Genomic DNA, 20,599 nt, shown 5'->3' with positions numbered 1-20,599 from the left:
ACATTCAGACGCACTTACCCCTGGGGGCGTGCCCAAAGTGTCACCGCAGTGACGCAGCAAGAGTTCCCGTGAAAGGGTACTGTAACAATGTATCTTAAAAGGTAACACAATGTAACTCTGCTCTCACTTCAAATGTGTCACCATTTAGTCCTTGAATATGAGGGTATTGGATCTGGAAAGTCCTTGAAAGGAAATTTGAAGTTAACCAAGGTGTGGGAACCCTGTATAATGGCAAAATCTGGGTCATAATGCAGTAATGTGATTGCTTTATATTAAATGTATTGTCTTTTTTGAGTTCGGTTTGAATATTTTAGTTGAATAGAAACACGAGTGTGTGCATCGACTTAAAATAGTCCTTCCCACTAACTTGCTCAGAAATTGCAGCCACCTCCTTAAATGTGAAAAAAAAACTATTTGTTCTTGATATGAGAATATCACTACATTGTTTTCAGGTAAAATACTGCAATACTTCAGAAATCCCCCTCTTTCTTGTGTTTGTTGGTGTGTGCAAAGGCCCAGTAATTGTGTGACTATTGTGTAATGGTGTGTGAATTTTGTAGTCAAGCTGCTTCTTGTGGCTGTTTGTCCTGTGAGCTTGGGGTAATGAGGAACAGTGTGTATCATGCTGCCGGACAGCAGCGTGACATTTTAGACCTGCAGGCGCCCCAGTGTCCCCCTAATTCAAACACGCACACATAGCCTGTCACCATTCTGTAACTCTGTGAGCCTGGCTTTATAATAAAGCAAGTTTGTGGCTAGTGAGTCATTGAGCTTTGGGGAATCAGCTGTGGTTCGGGATCAAGACAGATTGTTAGCACGGACTCCCACTGGTGGTGGGTACATAAACACACAGGCCGACACACACCCCTAACCAGTGAATTACCAGAATGGACTTATTTGCTCTTGAGGGCAATGTACCTGGTAATAGAAGCCATCCTGGCAGAGGAAAGCTCTTAACTCCAACACATACACTCCTAGGGGTAAAAGGCCCTGTTTGCACTATTCGTTGTTTCGTGGGTCTCGGTGTGTCTCTGTCTGGGTCGTCTGAAACTAAATCTAAAACATATCCTCAAGCACATGGTGATAAACAGTATTCGAATGCTGAAATGTTGGCTTTAGAAGTTTGGTCTTGTGTGTGTGTGTTTTTGTATTTAGGGTCTTTGAGATGGACTGTCACAGTTTTGGCCGTTGTACAGTTCCTGAGGGGCTCTAAAAAGTTTTGCCAAGATTCTGTCCCTGTAATTTTACATGCAAGTCGTTCGGCTTTATAAATGCTGTTATTTTCTCGTGTTACTGGTTGTGAGCAGTCACTATTGTCTAAGCCTGTTTAATTTAAACTTAGTTTCTCTTATAAAACTAGATCTGTTTTTAAATAGCCCTTGCAAATCTAACCCAAGGCAAAATACGTCTTCAGCAGCTTTTCCATAACCATAGACTGTATAAAACAGGTCATAACAGCACAAATGTCCTGGGGCCGGTTGCACCAGCTGTGCGTAAGTTACAACGTAGCTTAGTTACGACGTAAATAGGCACTAAGTTACAACTTACGCACTACTAAATGTTTTTGCGTTGCACCATTAAACTTAGTTTAAGCGTAACAATACGTTGTAACTAAATATTTACGGAAGCCCCTGTCCATGAATAACGTTTGGAATAAGATGTCATCCAGATTATATAACATCGATGAGCTCGTATTAATTATGAAGAGCCGCAAATTCGTCAACGACTTTTCAAGAACTGTTTAATTTTCTGTGTATCCATCAATTAAAATAAGATTTAAAATTTCTTCCTGTTTATTTTCTCTTCCATGTGTGGGATATATATTTTCAATTAAAAGTGTAATGTTTTGAGTTCGATAACATATGCTTTAACGTCTTTTTTTAACTTTCAGTTTAGGCGAGACAAGAATGAGTTTGAAATTACGTACTGTTCAGACTATTTCCTGCTTGCCCATTATAAGGCTTGTGATTGGGTTAAGGAAAATAAACGTCATTCTATGCGACAACGCATTACTTTATGGACATAGATATATACACTAGTGCTGCGTCCGAAACCGCCTACTATATACTATATAGCAGTGGTTCCCAAACTTTTTTACCGTGCGGCCCCCCTTGTGTACAGTGCATGTTTTCGCGGCCCCCCGAAAGAAAATTTATGACAAAACAGTTTTAAAATGTAATATTTTAATTAAACAAAACATATAAAATTATACCTAGTAGTGCTGTTGGTTAGTTTGCCTATTATTTTTTAGGTTTAATTACACGGAATTCATTAAAATGAATGTATTTTATAAAATGTCATAAAACTGGGGCCCCCCTGGCACCATCTCGCGGCCCCCCTGGGGGCCCCGGCCCCCAGTTTGAAAACCACTGCTATATAGTACGCGAAAGGCAGTAGGCGAGGCGAGTAGTATGTCCGAATACATAGTATTCGAAAAACAGTATGCGAAAAGTACCCGGATGACCTACTACTTCCGGTTAGATTTTGCAGTGTGCATACGATGGACGCTTCACTATCCCATGATGCCCCGGACGAGGATTTATCCAAAGAAGAAGAAGAGGCACGCGGCTGTTTTCGCGCTGAAATGACATGACATGATGACGACGTATGTCACGTGATGTAGCAACATGGCGGATGTAGTACGTCCGAATCTCATTCATACTACCAGGATTCATACTATACAGTACCTACTGTTTTAACGCCAAGTAAGTAGGTACTTCATCTAATTCAGTACCTACTATACAGTATGCGGTTTCGGACGCAGCCTAGATGTCGCCTTGGGGCTCTGAGCATGCGTCAAAACCGCCGCCATCTTAGAACAGGGGTCTTGTCATAGGAAGTATCTAGGCAAAGCAGCTATCTCCGCCTGTACCTCGAATTCATGAAAGATGCCGGACTTTTGTGCTGCCCATGGATGAAAGGGCTACTAGCACTATACATTACAGTTAGAAAAAGTACATTTTCATAAAATCAAAACTTTAATTTTTTCCTGTACTAAATGCTAAATACATGTCTGACTGTTGAAACGAACCAAAAGAAAACCAAGAAAATCACGTTCATGACGACTTATGGTGATTTTATTTCTGTTACACCATTGCCTACAATGACGCTGATGCGGGATTCCCCTGTTTCAAGATGGCAGCTCTGTTTGACGCATTCGGTCCAATGAACTGCCGTAGCCAAGGCGACATCTAGTGTACATATCTATGCTTTATGGAGAGCTTACGACCTACTAGCTACGTTCTTCCTTAAGAACAAGTGGTGCAACCGAATTAAGTAAAGAGTTAGTTATAAACTAGCTAGTAGTTACTAAGCCTCTAGTTTGGACTTTACGTCCCAGTTTAAGTAAGAACTTACGAACGACTGGTGCAACCCTACCCTGAACTCATATCTCTGAAACTAAAATGAATGGATATAGATTTCCTACAATGGATACAGATGCATTTCCTTTTAGCTCAGTTGGTAGAGCTTTGCGTTAGCAGCACAAAGGTTGTGGGTTTGATTCCTAGTAAACACACTGATAGGCGTACATTGAATGCAGTGCAGGTTCATATTACTGTTTCCCCATTAAAACATGCATTTTTAAAATATTATGCACATGTATTAGTTTGATTGATATATCACATGTAGAAAATGATTTCTTGCTAATTTATTTTGATCTTTTATTGATTTATATGATTTTTTACCTGTGTTGGTTATTGATTTTTCTGTAATACCTCTGAAGTTCAAGTTCATTTATTTATAAAGCACATTTAAAAACTACAGGACTGACCAAAGTGATGAACATTATAATCAAACCATAAAAACCAAAATTGGTAGATTAAAAAAATATACATATAAAACCAAAGGAATGACAGATAAACAAAGAACATATACAATGTAATAAGAATGGGGTATTAATAGGCCAGATTAAACCATTGTGTTTTTAAAAGAGACTTAAAAATGGATAGAGAAGGTGCCACTCTGATCTCAAGCGGTAGATTGTTTAATAGCCAAGGCCCAACCACAGAAAAAGCATAACCTAAGAATTTGTTTAGTAAACAAGCTAATACTAGTATAAAGTTTGCAGTATTATATGCTACTAACAATAATGAATACCACCATGTAAACCATCCTAGAACATACTCATAATATGGCTAGGAATTGATTACTATTTTTTACATTACTTACTAAGAAATGACTCCATGTAACTATACCTTAAAAAGCCTTTATAAATAAAATTGAATCTTTTAACCTTGTCCTACTCTTTTTTTTGTGTGTGTGTGTGTATTTTTAATTTTAATCATGGCTAGACAATGTTTTCCAATGAAAATCTAACATTGTTATTTTTTTGTGTTGTGCGTGTGAAGGTTGCCTCCTGTAGCATATTATGCACAACGTATGATCCAGTATCTTTCTCGGCGTGATAGCGTTCGGCAACGCACTCTCCGTCACCCTAACAGACCCCGACCCCACTCGTCTAATCCAGACAGCCTCTCCTCTGGCCCCGCCTCCAGCGCAGAGAACAATGAAGTTGGCTTCGAAGAGTTTGAGTAAGTAAACAAGCACAAACACATAAAGCCTGGATTGTTCCTGCACTCGGATTTACACATATTCGCTCGTAAAAATCTCTATGGATTTAGTTTCCTGGTATGTTGCTTGGTAACCCAGCAAACACACAAGCCAGGCTCTGAATCCCAAAATGTTATCACTTTTGCTTTTCAGCCCACCTACTATTGAGCTTGCCAACAATTTTACCAGATTTGCCGCTAGCGTGTCTTCGTATAGTGTTTGATGAGCGTGCTTTTACATTGATCTGGGATTGAAATGCTCTTTGACTGGTTCTGACTGGTTGTAGGAATGCACTGTAGTGAGCTTTTTGGCCGCTGAAATTTTTGTCAGGAAAAAGTTTCTACTTGTTGTGTTTTTTATGCAATAAATTAAATTCCTCTGCACTTCATAATATTTTACCAATTTTTCTGAAGCAGATTTACAATGAAAAATGTTACAATTATAAAAGCAAGTAAGTGGGTTGACACCTACTTAAACAAATATATAAAATGCCTACATGCAAACATATACCAATGTAATTTGAGCATATTTTAGCCAGCCACAAAATATTAATGATAACATTGTCTGCATTGTTTCCTGTAAATATAATGATTGTAAAGTGAAGCAAATAGTAGAGATGCAGACAGTTTATGACAGAGACGGGTTATAGTTGATGCTTGATGAGACTTGCAATGGCAGATGGGGCACAGATGTAGGGTTTTTGGTGGATCAGGGCTGGAATTTGACCGTTGTTTTTCATTTAAAATTTGTTTAATTACCCAACCCGTGAGTTTTATTCCAAAAGTTTATACAATTAAAATTCCTTTTCCATTTCATTATCAGCAATGCTTTCTCATTTAAATGACTCAACTATGAAGTCCCATGACACTTTTTTAACATAAAAACACTATTTCATTTGTTTTCGTACTGCTTTCAGCGATTTAGTAAGTTGTCCTTGTTTCAGTAAAAATATCTCTCTTTCCCTCCCTGTAAGCTCTCCACTTGTCTATTCCATATCAGCTTTCTTTCAACTTTAAACCACGCAGCCCATATGCCCCCTTTCTCTTTATTTGGCACGCATTAGATGCCCTCCTCTGGGCTGATGAATAATTCCACCCGCTGGCTGAAGAGTTCAGCGTTCACTGCAGCCTGGGACCTCAGATCCATATTCATTAAAATACTTATGCAACCCATCAGTCTTTTAGTTAGCCTTCATATTAATATTTATGTATGACACAAATTTCTTTTTATTTCTTTATTCATCATTCCCACTTTTTCATATGTAAGTGTATTAATGTCCTCATTCAGCTGAAATCTAATTGCACGCAAAGCTAGACATTTAAGCTTTCAGAACCTCATGAAATCAAAATGGGAGTTTGGTGGCTTTTAGTCTGTGTGTTAGTTCTGAAGCCATCCAATTGCTGGTTTACTTCTTTTACTAGTTAGTTGAAAATATAAAAGCTTGCTATAATATAATTTACTTTGTGTGTTTGTGTATAGGGGCAACGGAAGCAGGCATAGGGCTCTTCGTAATGCACGCATGTCTGCCCCCTCCCTCGGTCGCTTTGCCCCCAGGTAGTAAAATGACACAGTCTGATAACTCTACACAAATGCACTCTTTTCATGTTTTATATAATTTCTAAAATGTAAAACTTTAACTTGTTGTTTTATTCGTATAACACTATTTTTCACTTCTTCTCAGGCGGTCCTTGCCTGAGTTTTTACCATATGCTGGAATCTTCCATGAGAGGGGGCAGCCAGGCCTGGCAACACACTCATCCGTCAATAGGGTTCTTGCAGGTATGTTCGCCTTTCTAATGCTACAGGAGTTATCTAATATTAGATGGGCCAGGTTTGGTATAAAACTTCCCAAAAATGTTTGTATAACGTCCTGTGTCAGGTCAGTGATGAGTGCTAATTCGCCCACTCGCTGTGCTATTTTGGCTAGGAGGGCTCTCAGCAAGGCTCTTTACCAACAGTTGTATTAGCTTTCACTTGCTGTATTAAAGGGATAGTTCACCCAAAAGCAAGAACTCTTTTATCCTCTATTCATTCTGATTCTTTAAAAATAAATAAAATAAATATTTTTTAATGTAATACATTTTAAATAAATAATACATTTTATTTATATAGCTCTTTTTACAATTGTTTAATTGTTTCAAAGCAGCTTTACATTAATAGATGCAGGAAAAAACATAAACCGCATAATACAGCGTTTAAGATTAAACATACTAGCAAGCATAGTAAAATGTAACCTATGTAAGAGGGTGTTAAGTTAAGCCAATGTCAGCAGACTCCTCAGGGGTTGAAAAAAACCCCTAGGAGAAAAACTCTGTCACTTCACCCAAAGAGTGTTGAAGTTGATTGAAAGATTATAGCAAGTATGTAAACAGTATGACTAACACAAATTTGCATTTAAAAATCCTGTTTCAGTACTAAATCAGACTCTTCCAAAACCTTTTATGCAAAATGCTTTCATGATACTGTATACATTATGTGTATTTCCAGGGTATCAAACACTAAACCTGCCAGTTAAGCTACAGGAACACCTACTCTATAAACTATAATCCAGACATCTGTAAATGTTTCATTATTCAGACTAAATCACACACTTTATTCTCACTGTACAAACACACAACAAAATGGCTTTCACCTTAAAACACAGTACATTCCCAAACACATACAGCGTGTAGCATTTTTATGTGGCATTCACACCAGACGTGGAAGACGGGGCAAGCGATTTACATGCGCAAATGGTGCTGTGCGTATGGCGCGGAAGGAGCGGATCGCGTGGAAGGTGCAATGCGGCTGGCGCGTTCTGCGAGAAATGAGTGCTTCCGCGGGAAACGCGCAAGTTAAAAAATCAGAACTTTGGCAGATATTCGCGCCGCGTTAACCAATCAGGATATTGTTGTAGTAGTGACGTGATAACAGGGAGTGAGCTGAGTTGCAGAAGCCCCTCCCATGAAGTGAATTTCCACGTGAATGTCTCAAATAACTAGAATTTACGCACGAATGAAGCGAGTAAATTCAAAATGTTCAAGCGTCACACTACGCGCAAAAACCACATTTTTGATGCCTCTACCATGGCTGGTGTGAACGCACAGTTACACTTACATCAAAATCTGGCTGCACACTATAAACAACTCCATCCAAACATCCAACAGTCCTGAAATACACAAGTGATACCTACCAGTACACCTGCATGCCCTCAAAACAGTTATTTTCTAAAACTGTCTCAACCAGCTGTCAGCTGCATCTGATCCTACCTCTGAACATCTCTGCTACATATAGTCAACAACTTTCAGAAATGCAGAAGTACCAGACAGGATGAATGAAATGTTACTTCATGTTTTTGCCTTGAAATCTCTGTACTGTACAGACATTTATGAAAAAACGTTCTGTCTTGATTTTATTGAGATCAGTAAAAAAGTATGTACTGACAAATATTTGTCGACCAAACTTCTTTGCGCAAACATCCCCGTAACACCTATCTAACCGCAAAGATCGTCCTCTTCACTATCCTGCACAAATTCAACACAATAGACATTTCCATACAAGCATTTTGCACTTTTGCACACAAGCATTCTCTCTCTCCCACACACAGAGGCATCTTCAGCCCACACTAATTGCAGTGTGTGATGTGAAGTTCAGAAATGCCCCTCTCCAAACCCTCTCCAGCTCACACAGAAAACAGCAGCACCATTCGCTCACCTGACAAGTGCATGCAATGTTTTGCATTAAGATGAATTACTGCTGTGAGTTACTGTTAAGTCGTTATTTTTACTTTAACATTAATTCTCGGCAATTGTCGTGTGCACTGAGGGTGAACTAATCATATTGAATTTTTCGCTTTTTAAATAGAGAATTATACAATAGACGGCATCCAGCAATCGGACTAAAGATTTAATTAGGATTAAAGTTCAGTTATGAATGTTCTGTGGGTGCCTATTTGATTTCAGATTTGCAGAGGGTCGTTCTGTAGCCTTGAGACAAGATTGGCCCTTGTTCTGAGATGTAAGGGCTTTTATTTTGAACTCCAGGGCAAACATCTAATTTGACTATGATTACCAGCACACATCATTCCCCTATTCCAAGCTTTTACTTTCTCCACCTGTTCTCATCAAACCTATAAAAGTCCCACAGATGATGCTCTGACACATTTTTTGCAAGATTCAAAATGCAGTATATATTTAAATGTCAATTTTTTTGTTTTTATCTCTTACCTGTGCTCTGATGTATCAGACAGTGCAGCATTTTAATAAAGAAGTCAGAGAATCATTTACAGATGGTTTTGCACTAGACCAAGGGGCGGCAAGTAAGTTTGGCATCTGGCCCAAAAAAATTGCCACTTGCCCGAACATTGTATTTTAACTAAATGAAAAAACAAAATTAATACTAGGGCGTTAATAACGCATTAACATAAGTTAATTTTAACAACACAATTTCTGTTTGACCCATGGCCTAGCACATTGTTGGCTAAATTGAGACGCCAATAGTTATCAAACATCTAAAATTATCTTTATGTGTACGTTTTCTGAGAGGTGTACTGTCCTAAATGCTTGACTAATGCAAAGAATGCATCTCCATCCACTTGTGCGTCAGAGATTTTGGTTTGGGTTTTAATATATGCAGGAATTAGAAAATAAAGTGCAGGACTTGCTTGATGTTAAAAGAGTTATTAAGCGAGACAAGACTTAAAAACGATCTTCCTCGCACTGACTGACACATCTGAAGCATGCACACAGGTGCATGACCCCGATATATGCATACATAAACAGAATTACAGTTTTCACACAGATATAATCTGATATGTCTTAAGTAAATGTTTGATTAACTGTTGGGGAAAAATATCTGATGTGTAACATAATATTAGATCCTACCACAACAAAAGCTGTCTGTGTCTCAATGTCAATCAACCAAAAAACACATATTGATATTGTTTTTGACTTTGTGTGTGCCAAATCTATAGTTTTACCAGTGATTTTAAGATATGGATGCAGTGATTTTGTTTTTGAACCTTTTTTCTAAATTGTTTTCACTAATAATAAACATACATTTGCATGAAGCATCTATATTTGTCCACAACCATGTTGATTAAAGTAGTAAAGGCTTGAAAAGTTTAATATTAATACATAAAAAATCACTGAGTGTTTTTTCTTACAGATTTATTTCAGAACCAGCAACTATAAAAATAATCTTGCTCTGGGCACGGGCTGATGGGCCAGTTTTGGCAAGCGTGCCGCCTCTTGCCGACCCCTGCACTAGACCCTTCTCTCCTTTCTGAGCTGACTGCTTGAATCTGTTTTTTCTGATGTAATTTATATCATAAATTACAATTTCATGAGTATAAGACAGACAATTATTATGATTTTTTCTTAAAAGAACGTTAAAACAGCAGGCAGGTTTACCCGGTCGTTAGCCTGATGTCGCAGGTGTGTAGGTTTTTTATGGGCACGTGAGTGATTTCATTCCCATGCCCTACTTACTGCAAAGCTCTCTGTCACATAGTCAAGGTATCTATAATTTCAGTGATGGATGCTAAAATCTACGTGCATCCACGGAGTTTTCTGCAGATATCCGGGGGTGCGGAATTCGTCCGGGGATGCTTAATGTGACGCCCTCTTCCCGCAGTGAATGATATAATGATCTTCCTGCAAAAACGACATTAGTCAGAGTTAACCTTGTAATCTATATTATTGACTCTATTCATCATGTGGCAACTCTTCTGACACTCAGAACTGTGCTTCATATCTTATTTAAAGGTCATATGTATGTCAAACAAAAAGTCATTGATAAACAGCTGGACAATTCCTTAGACAGTTTACGTCTCTGTGTGTGTTTTGTAATTTATTGTTTAACTGCAGATAGGGGCTATTGTAAAGGCAGAGCTGGGGACCTTAGGATGGAGATTGTAATGAATGAAGGGGTAGTGATGGAGAACAGGGACCCACTATAATGCTGCCTGACCCTGATCCATTCAGTCCTGCTCCATCCAGCACTGCAGGCCTGTCGGATCCCTCAGGCTGTTATTGTCGCTCTGAAACCCAGTTTTTATAGACTTTTCAGAGCATGAAAAACTGCAGCACAGACTCGTTTATCTTTAATGGAATGCTTCTTTAACCAGGCTTTCTCTATTTACAGCTCTGTTGGGACAGAGTCGAAATGTGTTTGTGACTGTGTTTTACAGCTTGGACAATTCACTAATTTATGTTATGGCGCGAGAAGAAAGTTCTAACCATTTTGGAAAGCTTTGATATAATCAGAAATTATGTTTATGAAGAAAATTGCTTGGTAATCGTTTCAAATTCAGTTTTTGAAATGGACAATTATAATGACCTTATTTAGCACACGTACCGTACCACATGCCTTACAAAAACTCCTCGCTTGGGTAAGAGTTGCTAAAAAGACCTGGTAGAGCCACTCTATTTCATAACAAAGAGGAGTAGGGGGATGCTGTTGAACTAGATTTGTTAGGAATGGAAAACTGAAGTTGTCACTCTTTCAGTTCGTCCACCTGTCTGTTTCCCCATGTACTCACTATTTGCCTCTCTCTGGACTCCATTTTCCATCATCCTCCCTGCTCCCTCACCTGTCTTATGGGTAGCACTTTATTTTACAGTACGTGAACATACTTTGTACATATATATGGTAAATAAGTTGTACTTACCAACAAATGTGTGGTACTTACTTTTAGGTATCTACATGGTAATTAACTGGTATCATTACTGTACTTACCAGTGGTACATACTTAATAGTTATTATGTAACTCTAGATAAGTACTGGGTAATAACAGATACATAGTTATAGTGTAGGTATACTGTAACTAACGAGAAACATTACTGTACTTACAAATAAATTTACAAAAGTAGTATTTACAGGCAAGTTAGGGTAAATGACAGGTATTTATAGTGTACATATATGATAACTAATATCAACACTACTGTACTTACAAATTGTATATACACGAGCAGGCAAGTGTAAATTATACTTATACCATACTTGTATGATAACTAAGAACAAACATTACTGATGTGCCATTTTGTTACTCAGTATCTTTGTCATTTAAACCAAGCATTAAATAACCGTATGCATTAACTACTGGGTACATTCACCAGTATGTCTATGGTAACTGCATGGAAACAGGACTGTAAAATAAAGTGTTGCTTTTACACGGTTATTAGTGTGAGGCAAACCTAACCATTGACTATCATATGCATTAACTCCTGAGTACTTTCACTAGTACACACTTATTGTGTATATACAATTTGTAAGTATAGTAGTGTTTGATATTAGTTATCATATATGTACACTATAAATACCTGTCATTTACCCTAACTTGCCTGTAAATACTAAATACTTATATTGTACATTTATTTGTAAGTACAGTAATGTATGTATCTATTATTACCCAGTACTTATTTAGAGTTACATAATAACTATCAAGTATGTACCACTGGTAAGTACAGTAATGATACCAGTTAATTACCATGTAGATACCTAAAAGTAAGTACCCACACATTTGTTGGTAAGTACAACTTATTTCCCATATATGTACAAGGTAAGTACACGTACTGTAAAATAAAGTGCTTCCCCTTATGACTTTATCATCCTCACCTGCCAGCCATCCTCCTAACATCCCAATCCATTTATACTCTCCTGTTCCCTTCAGTGTTTTTCAGGTCTCAGTCATATTTAGTTGTGTGTTTCCTAGGCCTGTCATAATAGCTCCTTTTAATAGGTTGGTTAATTGCCTCAGAAATAATGGCGATAGTTGATAGACCATGTCACTGATTAGATATGACAATAAAATGGCATAATAATGCAAGAACATCCTTTCTAAGAACACAACTTTGATTTTTGAGAATATTAAGATTAATTTCTTTAATATTAATATGAATTGGAATATAAGAAATAAAATAATATTCCTAATATTTAAAACATAAATAAATATTATAAAATATGCATTTCAGTTTTAAACAGCTAATAGTGATTGTTCAGTATAAATTCCAGCTTCACAGGGTTTATTGATTTAGACAAGTGTGTTACTCTGATCGCATCTGTGAGTAGGCGTCATTACATGCAGTCACGTTTTTAATAGCTACACCTCAGATAAACACTAGATATTATGGTTATGTTTCAGATTACTTTTTATTTGTATAGCTCTTTTTGAACAGAGTAGAGATGCTGGCTTGTTTACGTTAATTTTCTCTCCTCGTGTCAGAGATGCGATTTGTAACTTAGCTTAAAATCCAATTCCAGTCGGGTGTATTCTTTAACTGTATGTATTTACCATAAAACACGAAATTTCAGCTTAAGTTGCTTTCTCTTGGCCTGTCACTGTCCGCTTTTTTCTCTCCCTCCCTGTGTGTGTGTGTGCACGCGCACTCACGCACATGTGGACCCTGAGCGGTGGGTGCCATTCTTCTGAGACAGACAGAAATAACGGGATTGGCTAAAATGCTAATTATATTCATTTTTTGCAAACAAACACACATGTTAACACTATGGTAATATAGCGCCTGTCAAAAAAAATACATACATCATGTTCACCCATCTCTCGATAGGTCCATAGTCATTACCGCAACAGGCCTACAGTATTGTTTCCATGCCTGTCTACCAGTTCTTTGTATTATTGTAATTCACTTTATCGTTGTGATTGCTTTTTCAAGTCTTCAGTTTCTTCCCTCCAAACAGCTGACAGAAGACAGGACCTAAAAACAATACTATAAAATGTCCCCCAACGACTGCCTGCTCTCCAGCTTGCAAAATATCCCCCCGATTGAGGTCTACGTGGAGGAGTTCCTCAAATTCTGCCACCCTGAAGATGATCTTCTGGAGTGGACTGGATATCCCCGTGTTTCACCAGGTACCAGCGAGCGATACCACATGTTCCCTTGCGCAATACGTGGACACTGGTTCCTCCTGGCACCAGCGATCTTCAGTGCTGATTACACCTTTGCCTCAGAACTCCTCCTTACTTCAGCTTCAGTCCTCTTGATGGCTCCCTCAATGTCATATTTTCCACAGTTCAGTCCAGAATTTGCTCCAGAGTTCAGCATAGAGTCTTTCTCATTCTCGAACTTTGCCACGAACCAGCTCTCCTTCCCAAACAAAGCCACAAGCCGTTTTCCTCTGAGTACTCAGTCCAGTTCCCTGAGTGGCTCTGAAAGTTGTTCTGGACTTAATGGCACTGACCATGTTTGTGCAGCACACACCTCATGAATCTCTCACTACAACGTCATGACCACAGCGGCCGTCTGCATCTCCTGTGCTCCAGCCAATCAGCTACGCACATCACGCACATCATCTGTACTATCTGGCTGTACCTCCCTGGATCCTGGTGTGGGCTGCACCTCCCTGACTTCTGGTGCAGAGTACACTGTTCCGAAGGCCCATTCTTTCCATCCATCCTCTGTCAGCCTCCAGGACACCCAGCCCCTCCCATGTACTTCTTTTCTTAGAGTCTCCTCCCACACACGCACAGCTGACAGTAGTATATAATGACCTGTATACTGCCGCTAACCTAGGGTTTTCAGCAATATTAAAATAGTATCTGGTATCCATGTGTTTGTAAAGTTACAGCTCAAAATACACCACAGATCTTTCATTATACGATGTTAAACATGGTCATTTGTGGCTGCAATGAAAATATATATATTGATATATATATCAATGTGACACAAGTCGGCATATAAATATATAAATAGTTCACACAAAGTTCAGGAAATAGTTCACACAATGAAATTTATGCCATTATTTTATGTTAACTTTTTGTTGTTACCCTATCGCTAAGCCCGTGACTTTCTTATATCTGTGGAGCACAATTATCTTAAGGTGCATTCACAGAGCAACACAATCTTATTGATTTCAACGGAAGCTCTGCGGCATCCGCCGACATGAGCGTTAGTGACCGTTAGCGACTGGATGGGCGTGTCCAGTCGCTCGACAAAGTTGAGAAAAGTTGAACTTTATGCAAATGATAAGCAACTTTCTGGAGGGACTAACAATAAAAACGAAGCAGTGGAGTTTACGTCATCCTTCTCTCATCAGTTACTGGAATGGACGGTACTTCTTTGTTTATGACAACCAGATATAGAAACACCTCTTTTGAAAGAGACGAGTAACACACAACGACAAAGTCGCTTATAATGTGAATGTACCTTTAGAGTCTGACAGCCACAGTCACAATTAATTTACTCTGTGTGGAGATGAGAGAAGTCAACTTGTTTTGACATTTCTTTTTGTGTTCCACTGGAGAACAAAATAGTAATATTAACATGATACTGAGCTATTGTGAACTAAACCCACATCTTTTCAAATGCTTGGTTTGACAAATCGCCTAATCAGACAGAGAACTCTTAAACAACGTTGATGGATCCATTAAGACGCAAAAAGACTGCTCTAAAAGCTTTGAGGGGCAAACGCAAGGCTTTGCCAGATTGAAGTGTCAACATACTTGATTAGCTGTTCTATAAAAAGTTTGAAATATTATTACCATTTTAACGTTTTACTACTGCCACAGTTGCCTCTGTGTGAAATAAGAGACAGGCTGTCAGATTTCTTGTTCATGCATTTCAAATATATCCAAATGACACAGCATTATGACTGGGCTGTTCAGCCATATCCAGACAACATTACAGCCTCATGCCAGCTGGAATGGGAATTAGTTAACAGCTGTAACAGCTTTCCTGTTCTGTGGGAAGGTGTAGACCTGACCTCTTCTGTGCTAACTGCCCATGTCTGAGTGTTGAGACTGTAATTGGTGTGGAGCAGAAGTTTAATCAGACAGTATGCTTGGAAGCTCTGATCCTGCCAAGACTCTGAGACATGTTAAACCAATCCTCCAAACTTTCAAATTATCTCCCATAGGTTTGGACAACATAGATTTATTGTATCATTTGACACTACCATTCTGAGGTTCATGAAATAAGTGATTCCAGATCTGAGGAGAAGTTGACATGAATTTATGAGTAGTTTTGCATCAGATCATTAAGATGGTGTCTTTATGACAACCATCTAGAAAATCTCTCTCTCACCCTGTCTTTTTTCACTTTATTTGCTTCTGGTCAGAGTAAACAAATTGGCTTATTTTTAATATTTTGTAAGAATATGTGAACCTGTTGGCGAGTTGTTTTTGTTATTAGCCACAATGTTCACTAGTGGTGAACTTTTGAACCAGAGGTTTTAAGTCCCTCTCTGCATTTTGTTTATATTTCTTAAAGTGTATAAGTAAATTACTATGAAATGGTAAATGAATACATACATGAGTATATTCCCCAGAGTTTCTGCAGTCTCTGTCCATCATAAACAAAGTCACCTCAGGCACCAGGCGCTCCCAAATGTTTCTTTTTCTGGGGAAGTTTGTATGCGTCTCTGAGGAAAACGGCAGCCGTGTAAAAGGTTTAGCTCGTAACTGTGCTGTGACAGATGATAAATACTTAATCCCTCAGCTTCGCTTTAGTGCATTTTTTATATAATTGTCACTTAAGCGTAGCTAATTCTTGTAAACTCGCTCTGATTTTCATATGTTCCACCCCAGTCCTATAAACCATTTCTAAAATAAACCTAAATTGCAGTACAATGATTAATTTATTATTTTAATGACTGTCACCTTAATGTGTTTTATGTGCCATTCATTTAAATGACTTTAATTTTGACATGTACATTACATTATAATGTCTCTGTTGTAAAGCTAAAAACTTTTTATTTTGCTTAAAATTTTGACGGGGTGGCATTTAAAGGTTTTTGCATCAGAGCTCCCCGTATGTATTTCAGTTATTTGTGAATGAAAGTGAACTTTAATTTTAAACATTTGATTTTTACCGTTTTGGAATCCATTCAGCTGATCTCTGGGTCTGGCGGTACCACTTTTAGGATAGCTTAGCATAATCCATTGAATCTGATTATACCATTAGCATTGCACTAAAAATTAACCAAAGAGTTTTGATTTTTTTTCCTATTTAAAACTTGACTTCTGTAGTTACATTGTGTACTAAGACCGGTGGAAAATTAAAAGTTGCGATTTTCTAAGCAGATATGGCTAGGAACTATGCTCTCATTCTGACATAATAATCAAGGACTTTGCTGCCATAACATGGCTGCAGGAGGCACAATGTTATTACGCACTGCCTGAAAATAGTCCCCTTGGTAACTTTCAAATACAGTAATATTTTCTGTTGGTCTTAGTACACATGTAACTACTATATAGAAGAGTCAAGTTTTAATCAGGAAAAATATCAAAACTCTTTGGTTATTTTTTAGCACGATGCTAATGGTCTAATCAATTTCAATGGATTATGCTAAGCTATGCTAAAAGTGGTACCGCCAGACCCAGAGATCAGCTGAATGGATACCAAAACGATAAAAATCAAATGTTTAACTCTAGGGGAGCTGGAAAATGAGCCTATTTTTAAAAAAGTGGATTGTTCCTTTAAGTTTAGTGCAGAGTTCATAGCATTCTTGTTCCAAAAGGGTCTTTTATAGCAAGACAATCTCTCCAGCTCATTAGTCCATGGCTGTTAGACCGCTCCATCTGAATGCCAGCTCACAGCACCTTGGTGTCTGTTGGCAGTAATGGGTAGACAGCGGAGTGCAAGGAGAAGCTGCATAATAGATATTTATGTCTGCATTACATCTTCTTGAGTCCAGGTCATAACAGACAAATCTAATCTCTTTGGCGGGCACAGGATCGACCCTCTCCTGGCAAATGGACCTCTAAGTGTGCTGTTTGGCCAAAGCCTGCCTTCCTTCCTTTTGTAATTATGGTGACAGGGCTGAACGTTAAAGACGACAGCCCGGCATCGCCTTGTTTACCTCAGAGAAGAGTGATGTTGCAGACGGAGACCTGTATTAAATTTAATGCTGTGTGCTTTGTCTGATTTGCTAAGCGCATAGTGACCAATAGATTTTATTCTACCTTTATGGAAGTTATATATAGTCACTGACTAAATGATTAAAACTAGAACAAACTAGGATTGTTTCGAGCACATGCACAAGAATATTTGCAGATTTGTTTAGTGTGGAAAGTTTCATCATTTGTATATTTTTATAATGAGGTCTAAACTAGTGTTAGTTTAGCCCATATTATTAATTTGCATGTGCTGTATTTAAGAGTACAGGCTTCGGGGTTGCACTTTAAGACCCCTGTAAACCACAACACAATGTAAAAAGCTTATTTAGTCAGATGCTATTAGATATGCATTTATATTAAAATCTGTTATTGTGGTCTGATATACTGCAGTTATATAAGTGCATTGTATTTATGGAAATATTGACTAGATGTCAAGTTGTGACTAACCTTTTCCGTTGTTTTATTTTTTTTAAAGGTGCTGTAATCGGGGATGGACAGTCTGCAGTTGCCAGCAACATTGCTAAAACGAACTATCGGCTGCAGTGGTGGGACTTTACCAAGTTCGAACTACCTGAGATCAGTAATGGTGAGTGGTTGAGTATTAAGGCTTTTAATATCTTACAGGTATTCACGTTACTGTTGGTATTTCAAGAAATATTTAACCCCAAAATATTGAATGATTCTGTCATCATTTACTTTCCCTCTCATGGCATTTGGAGCTTACAAATTTTGTTCTATGGAAAAATTTTTTTACACGTTTGGAATGGCATGAGTGTGAGTAATGATGACAGAATGTTGAGTGAACTATTACTTATGTATTTGCCATGGACCCATTCACCTGGTCAGAAACACAAAATGCTTCAATACCCCACAACATTAAGGGAGTTGTAGTGAGGGAAGAGTAACTGTTGAGAGAGAGAGAGAACACATCGAGCGCAAAAGTTCAGCTGATGGAGGGCAGATGCCATGGACAAAAGAGGAAATTGGCCACATGTTAGAGCCATTTTCTTCCCCCGCCTCTCTCTTTCTTGCCATCTTTTGATGAGTGTTACTGGAAGCTCTTGGCGATTGCCCAGGGCTGATTACAAGATTGCAGAGTGATTCTTGTTATCTGTGCTTGATCTCACACCTGGCAGCACTTAGGTACTGACATCTGTTCAGCCTGTAAAAATCTTCAGTATCTCAGAAAACAAAGGTTTGCCTCCCTCAGGGCATGTATACTCGGCTAGATATACACCAGAAATGAGTGTTGTGAATAGAGCATGTGTGTTGAGGTGTGAAGGAAGGTAAGCTTTAAAAGTTAATCCTTATAAATTCAGCTTGACATTCCCCTTATCTCTTAGACCAGACTTGGCAGTTATGTTGAGGATCTGTTGATGGATGAGGATTGAGGGTTTTACGTGTCAGTCCTGTCAAAGACCCAATAATTCTCACATGCACACATCTCCCACAGACATGGCAATAACAGCTGATAGGATTCAAATCGCACTGGGAAATAGTCTCAATTGCAACATGGAGGTAAGACAGAACAGATCAATGCATATTATTCATGCATAAGTACAACCTACTGGTCTGGTTCAATCAGGTGGCTTTTGATAGAACAGAGATAGAGTTTTTGGTGGAGATGTTCAAACACTCACAGTTTTGAAAATCCCATTACTCTTGTTGCCTAGCAAAATCCCTGGATTTACAAGATGTTGGGAGACTTTTGTAAGATGCTTGATGCCAAGTATAGCTTTACAAATACCCCAACAGCCCAAAGAAAAGCGTTGTTGTTAAATCCTCATTCCTCAATACAGATTGCAATTCAGTGACAACAGTTTTGTGTTTGATATGCACAAGTAACTAAATATTTCTCCTGTTGTTCTCCTGTTCTCCCCATGAGAGGGGGTGGTCTGTTCAAAGGCGTGGCCTGAGTAAATAGTGTTCAAATTTAAATAGTGGGGTCCCTTAATGATGCAACCAAGGCAAACTACCTGTCCTCTTATGACGAAGCCGTTATAAAGTAATAATTAACACAAAATGAAACTTACCCTATAATTTGCACAACCTTATGTCATCCTATGTGTATATGACTAGTCCTCAGTAGTGAAAAAATGTTCTCTGTAGAGCAGTTTGTCCATTTAGGGTTAATCTAGAAAAATGGCGAATTCCATGTAAGGGATGGTGTATGTGGATAGTAATGGCTCTTTTTAAGGTAATACAAATATAATGGTTCATTATGTAAGGTCTTTATACACAACTGAAAACATAATTATGTTTAAGCAATATCGCTCCAGTAGTAGTGTGATATAGCTCTATATCATCACGGCTGTGATTAGGCCAGAGGCAATCACAGCCGTGATGATATAGAGCTATATCACACGACTCCGAGAGCGATATTGCTTTTATACAACAGTTCTACGGCACACGTTTGAAAAACGAAAACTAGAAAACAACAGCGGAGTTATTTTAAAAGCCTCTTTGTTTGGGAACAACTTTCTTCCGCCACGGATTTGAGAGCGGCCAGAATGACAGGTAACACTTTCGGCTGCTTTGAATTAGGGATGTGCATTTATGTAATTTTTTCATTTCGATTAATCCATAGATCTGAAGAACGAGTACTCGATTAACTGGGGGCGGGGCAATCAAAGGGGCGGGGCGTACACGTCATGGTGAAAATGAAAATATTTTTATTAAAAACACTCAAATTAAACTTAATTTCGAAGAAACTATGAATGAAACTAAAGGGTTAACAAACACAAACCGAAGCGCTCTGCATAATATTAAGCCTTTATACAACATAAATGTACAACGTGCATCTATCTGCATAAATGCAAGACTTCAACTAAGTTTTCAACTAAGTTATCTAAAAAAAGAAAGTTTAACTCCCTTTGTGGATGTGCATCATAAACAGCGCACTTTTAAACACGTCCAGTCAAAGCACAAGCTTCATAACATTAAGCAGCTTTAAGTGTTTTGCTATCATTTTAGCATTTAGCTGTGTCGTGTTGTCCTCTTACCTCAGTCAAGATGTAATGTAAATGCTCGTATGGCTCTCTGGTATCTCTTGACATTTGATGTTTAAATATGAGATGATAACCCATTGAACTTTTGACGGCGCTGTACATTTTGCAACTGACTGACTGTATTTCCGAAGATCACGGCATCCTTTTAAACCATAGTGCTTCAGTGATGTGAGGTGTGACCGGCTTCGCGGGCTCGCGGGCTGCCGCG

At 38.4% G+C, this 20,599-nt stretch overlaps 1 protein-coding gene across 2 annotated transcripts in view; it reads left to right on the top strand.

Annotated features, from left to right (window-relative positions):
- The window catches only part of ambra1a (autophagy/beclin-1 regulator 1a), an 84,919-nt gene that overhangs the window by 15,342 nt on the left and 48,978 nt on the right, over positions 1-20,599 (top strand). For both annotated transcript variants that reach the window (XM_065289450.2, XM_065289451.2), the window contains exons 8-11: positions 4,350-4,532; positions 6,031-6,105; positions 6,233-6,330; positions 17,859-17,969. In XM_065289450.2, the coding sequence (XP_065145522.1) occupies positions 4,350-4,532; positions 6,031-6,105; positions 6,233-6,330; positions 17,859-17,969 (467 nt within the window). The remainder of the gene's footprint in view (positions 1-4,349; positions 4,533-6,030; positions 6,106-6,232; positions 6,331-17,858; positions 17,970-20,599) is intronic.

This window comes from Paramisgurnus dabryanus, chromosome 2 (genome assembly GCF_030506205.2).
Source record: "Paramisgurnus dabryanus chromosome 2, PD_genome_1.1, whole genome shotgun sequence".
Taxonomy (NCBI): Eukaryota; Metazoa; Chordata; class Actinopteri; order Cypriniformes; family Cobitidae; genus Paramisgurnus; species Paramisgurnus dabryanus.
Note: the sequence above shows the minus strand (reverse complement) of the source record. Positions and strands in the feature narration are given on the sequence as shown.